The sequence below is a fragment of the Zalophus californianus genome, chromosome 12, assembly GCF_009762305.2.
Source record: "Zalophus californianus isolate mZalCal1 chromosome 12, mZalCal1.pri.v2, whole genome shotgun sequence".
Lineage (NCBI taxonomy): Eukaryota > Metazoa > Chordata > Mammalia > Carnivora > Otariidae > Zalophus > Zalophus californianus.
Window position 1 is genome coordinate 52,407,658 of NC_045606.1, and position 6,961 is coordinate 52,414,618.

The 6,961-nt window shown below is 51.6% G+C and overlaps 1 protein-coding gene across 1 annotated transcript; it reads right to left on the reverse strand.

Moving 5' to 3' along the window:
• Positions 1-902: 902 nt before the first annotated feature.
• Positions 903-3,537, reverse strand: SP8 (Sp8 transcription factor). Its single transcript, XM_027574944.2, has 2 exons — positions 3,408-3,537; positions 903-2,405 (listed from the first exon to the last, which is right to left on the reverse strand). Exons 1-2 carry the CDS (start codon positions 3,426-3,428, stop codon positions 903-905), a joined length of 1,524 nt encoding a protein of 507 aa, XP_027430745.1. The 5' UTR covers positions 3,429-3,537.
• Positions 3,538-6,961: the final 3,424 nt, after the last annotated feature.

The following is a 6,961-nucleotide window of genomic DNA, read 5'->3' on the forward strand; positions in this document are numbered from 1 at the left end:
TAAGTTAAGTTAATGCAATCAAAATAACTTTGGGATCAACATTAGCAGTTTCGAAAGAAAGACTTGTTCACTGCTAGAGGAAAAACTATCTAGAAGGGAAACCAAGTGGAAGGATGCTGTATTTTTTCTTTTAGTTTTTTAGTTTAAAAAAGATGTTAGAAAGATGAAAGAAGGTTGCTGCAGCGATTCACCAGGACTGCCCTTAGCTGAAACTTGAATCGGTTCCACCTCAAGGAACAAAGGAAAAGAGTCAGAGCTGACGTTGGGAGAACTAACTCTACAACCTCCGGGTCTCGGGGCCGCCAGATGGGCACACCCCATGCCGTAGTTGCGACAGCACTGCGCAGCGAGGGCAGCGGCACGCAGCGGCCAGGCAGGGCTCACAGAAGCCGAGACCCCCAAGGCTGCGCTTCTCGAACCTAGCTGGGCGGCTGCCCCAGTCGGGATGCCCTGCCTCGCCCTCCCCACGGCGCCGCTCAACCTTGTTCAACGGAGTTGTTCCCGCTCGTGCGGAGGCCCCCAGTCTCCCAGGCACTAGACTCGTCCAGCTCTACCTCCAGCGACCGCTTCCCTCTAAAAGATACAACCTGGGGATGGCAGAGAGAGGACGAGGAGAGGACGAAAAAGTAAAGACCCGGCAAGGCGCCGGTTACAGCTGTACGGGCTCCGAGTGTGTTACCTGGTGGAGATGGGAAAGCCAGGGCCCAGGAGAGCAATGGGTGTTACTTACATGTCCATATCCCCTTTACAAAGTAAAGTCACAAGAGTGAGTTGAAAGAGAGAGAGACAGAAAGTGCGCGCAGGATGGAAAGTGGAAAGAGGCTGGAGGAGAGGCCAGGACAGACGGGGCCCAAGTGGACCGGGATGGCAGGGGGTCGAGAAGGGCAGCCGCAGGATGCGCGTCACTCCAGGCCGTTGCGGTGCCCGGGCTCCGGGGGCTGCAGCAACTCCGGGGAGTGGCAGGGCGGGCTGCCCGCGGCACTGTGCTCGCTGTCGGTGTCGCTGCCCTTCTTGCCGCCGCTACCCGAGCCCGCCGAGCCGCCGCCGCCGCCGCCGCTGTGCGTCTTCACGTGCTTGCTGAGGTGGTCGCTGCGCATGAAGCGTTTGTTGCAGACAGGACAGGCGAAGCGCTTCTCGCCCGTGTGGGTCCGCAGGTGCCGCTGCAGCTCGTCGGAGCGCGTGAAGCGCTTGCCGCAGAAGAGCCAGTTGCACACGAAGGGCCGCTCGCCCGTGTGCCAGCGCAGGTGCGCCTTGAGGTGCGACGTCTTGCCGTACACCTTGCCGCAGCCCGGGATGTGGCAGCTGTGCAGGCCCTTGCGCCGCAGGCTGGCCCCGGCCGGGCCCAGCCGCTCCGCCTCCTGGCAGTTGGGGCAGTCGCAGGTGGCGCGACCCGAGTAGCGGCGTGCGGAGGAGCGCGGGGAGCCCCCCAGCGGCGCCGACGGCCCAGCGCTCAGCATGGAGCCCCCAGCGCCGGCCAGCGGCGACGGGGCCGAGTCCGGGTAGGAGCCGGGCAGCACTGGCTTGAAGCCGTCCATGAGATGCTGCCCGGCGGGGCTAAGCAGGTGCGAGGAGGCGCCGCTGCTGAAGGCCGAGTGGCTCAGGCCCGAGTAATCCGAGTTGTAGCCTCCGAGCGGCGAGTGCAGCGAGGTTTGGAGCCCCCCGGCGGCAGGGTGCAGCGAGCCGGGCAGCGCCGCCGCGCCATTCGGGTTCTGCACGTCGATCCAGCCGGCACCCACGTCCCACCAGCTGGAGGCGCCGGCCGAGCTGACGTCGCCGGCGGCGCCCAGGCCCGGGTGCGAGGGCTTGAACCAGGACTCGTACGGGTGCGCCATGCCCACGCGCGGGTAGATGCCCTGCAGCCCGTCCACCGAGGTGTGCACCTTGGAAATGAACACGGGCTGGTGGGAGCCGTCCTGAGAGTGCGCGGAGGAGCCGCCGCCGCCGCCGCCGCCCCCTCCGCCGCTACCCCCTGATACACCAGGGGCCTGGAACACCGAATAGTCGTTTGCGAAGGGCGAGCTGGAGGCGGCGGCCGCGGCGGCGGCGGCGGCGGCGGCGGCGCTGCTGGAGGTTAGGGAGAAGGCGCTGGAGCCCGGCGAGCCGCCACAGCTGAACGAATCGGATACCAGGGCCGCCGCCGCCGCCGCCGCCGCAGCGGCCGCCGCCGCCGCCGAGGACGTACCGCCGTTCCTGGAGGCCCCCGACACGCCGAAGCTCGAGAGACTGGAACCCACTACGTTGCAGCTGCCGGAGGAGGAGGACGAGGAACGTTTCCAGGGGTGGAAGCCTTTGCCGAAGGAAGAAGAGCTGTCCGAGAGGGAAGAGGGAGACGGGCTGGGGCTGCCGATCTTATTACAGGTAGCAGCAAGCATGGCCAGAGGAGTGGATCCCAACCTCGGTTCTTCCTGCGAGAAGGAGGAGAGGAGAAGGGGTGGGGGAGGGGGAGGTGGGCAAAAGGCCGGTGGGGGAGGGAGGAAAGAAATGTGCATCAGTCCTCCGGCAGCCTCCAAACGCCCCACGGCACCCCGTCTCTCGTTGCGGCGCGCCGCCACCAACTCACCTGGCTCCCCCAACAGCCCTGGCACCCGGCTGCTTCCTACTCTACGGGAGGGGAAAAGTTTGGCTGCCGGCTTCTGATTCGGGAGCAAAGCGCCATGCTAAAGAAGAGTTTGACAAGTATTCTCGCCTAAAACAACACTCCCGTGCACACAAGGCCCCAGGCACTTCGAAACAAACAAGCAAGCAAAAAGTCCAGATTGGGGAGGAAGGAAGTTTCCTTTGCCGAGAAGCCTGGGGAAAAAAACCATTGGATTGCTTTTAAGAGCGCTTCCCCTGTAATCCAGAGAGAGCTTTGAAAATCCTGTTCCGGTCCCCAGAAACCCATGCTGGGTTGTTTCTCCCAGGCCAAAAGAGGTCAAACTAGAGGGCTCGCTCGCTCTTCCTGCTTTTCTTATTTTCTTTAAAAAAAAAAAAAAAAAAGTCTACAAAAGTAAAAAGAGAGAGAGACGGGTTCAACGTACCTGCAAGACAAGGCGGGCTGTGGTATTTTTTTAAGGGGAAGAGGGAAAATCTGCAGTATGCTCAGGAGGAAAAACTTGCTCTCTTTACCCCCGAAATCGTCGCATATAAAATGCACTGGGCGCACGACTCCCGGGCAGGGAGCGGCCGGGCGCTGCGAGGTGGCTTGTCTAAATGCCCTTCGAACCTTTTCCTGCGCTGAAAAAAGTGACTCTGCCCCCCTCTCCCCCTCTTTCTTTTCTCCAAACTCACTTGTATTTAAAGGGAAAAAAAAAAAAGCTCTCAATAGAGACTGATAGCCCGTGGCCTGGCCGGGGCGACTTTAACCCCCTCCGATCGGCAATAAAAGGAAACTAATTAAACCAGCAAGAGAAAATCCTGAGACTCACCCCTAGAAGTGAAGTTGCCATCACACAAAAGTGCCCTCCTCCTCTCAGAGGATCTTTTTTATATTGATAAATCAGAGGCAGTGTTTTTTTTAGAGGTGTGCAATACAATGATCAGTTCCGCCCATTCCACCACAATTGTAGCTCCCTCTCCGGCTTTGAAGTGCCGCGGAGGCGCGGCCAGCCAATCTGCGGCCTCGCCGGGCCGCGCCGCGCGCGCGCCGTGAGGTCATCGGCGCCGCCGCGGGCCGCCGCGGGGAGGGGGGGGAGCGGTAGCGGGAGGGGCGCAAGCGACTGCGCGTGTGTTACAAAGCGGTGTGTGAGTGTGCAACAATGTAACTGTGTGCGTGTGTGACCAAGCTGAGAAGGAGAAGACAGTGCAGACCGGGGGCGGGGGTAAGGGGTAGTGCATGTGGCAGTGTAGCAGTGACAATGTGGCGGAGGGGGAGGAGGGTAGACAGTGCAGAGAAGGGAGAGGGTGTTAGGGGTGACAATATAACCATGTGTGACAGGAGGGTAGAGGGACAGATCAGAAAAGTGTTGGGGGAAGGGTGTGAGTATACTATAGTGTAACTGTGAGTGACAAACCTAGGGAGAGAAGGACAGGGCAGTAAAGAGTAAGGGGAGGTGGTGTGTGAGTGTGTTTGGTGTGGGGTGAGAGGGAGGAATATGAATATGTGTGTTTGTGTGTGTGAAAGAGAAGGGAGGGTGGATGCGTGTGTGTGCAGGAGAGGAAGTGAGGGAGAGGAAGGCTGTGTGAATGTGTTTGTGTGAGAAGAGGGTGGGGTGTGTGTGTGTGTGTGCACGCGCGCGCGCGCGTGGGCAACAAAGCTGGGGGTGGAGAATAGGAACAGCTCAGTAAAGTGTATCTACACAGAAAGAAATTGACGATTTGAAGAGTGAAACTGCGAAGTTGAGGGACGCTGAGTAAACAAATACAAACGCTGTCTCTGTCGCCAACTTCCTCTGGTTCCTTGTACCTAAAATCTTGAGTGATGTTTTTTTTCTTAACTTCTTGGACACTGTCACCACAGTTTTGAAGGAAGTCGTATTAATACCTACCTACACTTTCGCAGCTCTACAGCGGAAGGGTAGAAACTTCTGGCGGCTGAGGGGTATTTTTAGGGGTGAGTTAGGGCGTGTATGCGCCTGCGTCTATGAGTTGTTACTTTGATTCGGTGGCTTTTTTTTTTTTTTTTCCCTTTCCCTCCTGAGGTGGGATTCCGCTTTGGAAGTGCAAGTCTCACTCTAGGGGACGAGCGTGTTAGTCCCACGACGCCGAGTAAATTTCAATACAAAAGGATTAGATAGAGATGGGGGTGAGAGAGTATTGTGTTTTTTTTTTTTTCCTTTGGGTGAAAAAAATGGGGAACGTTTTATGGAATTTAGAAGTTTTCACAGGAAATCTGATTGACACTTTCTGAGAAAAAAAATGAATATTTTGACCGAAATCTGTGGGTTTTATTTATCAGAGAATAGAGAGCCCTTTGACAAATCTTGGGCCGCATGTATGGAGGCGTCTGCCTAATGGCGCTTGGGCCAGATAGCTTTGAGTATGTGTGCATGCTAATAGATACACTTAGTTCAAATTCGGTGGGTTTTAGACCTTGCTTCCCATTTGTGTTCTTAGTTGCCTTCAGAAATGTCATTACAATTTTACTGTCTCTACAAGGGAACATCTTAAACTACAGTAAATACCATACCAGTGTAGCAAAAAAGTCCACAGCCTTTCCAGTACCATTGAATATTTCATGTTTTTTTAAGTAATTCATAGTTTTAAGCAGTTACCAATGTTCTCAGAAATCTATTTTTAATGCAGAATTGATTAAAATGTTACTAGCTGGGCGAAGTGTCTTGACTGGGGAAACATTTTCATTTTATTGTTTTTGAACCCTCCTCAAGTGCATCAAGAGCTTCTGGAGACGTTAAAAAGAGAGAGAGAGAGAAATCCTCCTTGGGTTTACTAAACTCCAAAGTCAGGTTGTATCATTTGTGTAAGTTTCACTGAGCAGAGTTGAGGCTGATGTTTGTGGCCTGAGAGTGTGTGTTTCTGACCCCTTTTTAACAGTGTTGGGATATTGACTGTACATCATATCTATTGATTGAGGGGATAAGGTACATTCTCATACTTTGAAGTAAGTGTGAAGTAAATTAATGAACTGCTTCCTTTCTCTGAAGGCTGACGCTTACCATAAATGTCGTGTTTCTCCCTGCAAGCCACTCTGAATGATTTTAGCGTGTTGAGAAGGCGTGACAGGCCAGCCCAGAAGGAGGAAGGGGTGGGGGAAGGAGGGAACTCCGTTTAACAAATAAAAGAGAATTAACTTCATTGCTTTGGTCTCTTTCTATAATGATTTTCATTTTAAGGACCTAATACACAGTTGTTCAAATTTGGGGTTTAATTCTAATCAATACCGTCACACTCAAATGTGGAGAAAAAAAGCTTTGAAAGAAGACTCCTTTCTTTGAGTAGTTACTTTTATCTTTTTATCCTCCTATCTTCTAGAAGGAAGTGAGGCAAGACTATTAAAAAAGTTAAATGCTGATTCTGAGAGTAAATAGAAGCATTAACCACTGTTTCCTCAAAAAATGCTGGAATCAGAAAAAACTCAGCATCATGTGATTACAGTGTTGAGCTCCCTACTTCTAAGATTTTTAATTTTATAAATTCACTTTAGAATAATATGTAATTCTTCCTATGACAATGGGGGATAACATTGGTGTGGATTTAATGAACAAACTGGATTCCTCAATTTGTATAAGGTTGCAGCATTTGGGGATTTTCACAAAGGTTTGTATGTGCATCTTCATTAGAAGATATATAGAGATATATATGGAGATATACACATATATACATACATACATACATATTCCACTTACCCCATTAAAAAAAGTTAGGTGTTTATTTCATATTAGTATTGATCAAAGGGCATTTTTTCCTTTATACTATGCCCCCTCCCCTTCCCCTCCCCAAAAGAAGTGGTTAGTGTTTGTCATAAGGCATAAGACAACAGAGTTAAAAAGGAATTTGAAATTCCATAATTGACCAAAAATTAAAACAGTAATAATCTTGCTCTGGTTTCAATGAAACTGGTCTTAATGGCAGCTCTTTATCCACTTTGGAGAAGTGACTCAATCATTTTTGAATCCCCCACAGGAAGAAACATCTGTAATCCATTGTAGATACAACCTGTCCGGCAGAGCATTTCATAACACATACAGTTCAGTTTACCCTTTGTGATATTGATCATTACTCTTGAGTATTGTGCTATGACCATATAGAGGTTTTGAAGGGCAGGAGGAAGAAAGATAGGAAGTGCAGACTTTCTAACATTAGAAGTTTCCCCCACCCCATATCAAGTTGAACATGCTCGCAAGGAGCGGAGTAGACAGATATTCTGCTGTTTCTTGCAAACCTGTGGGATCCACTTTCAATAAAGCTAAAATCTATTAGCATTCTGTATGCATCTGCAGCATAAATTTCATTTGAATTTCAAATTTAATAAACCAGGAGGTTTTTAATCATCCCTGGTTTTATTTGTTTGATATTAACATGC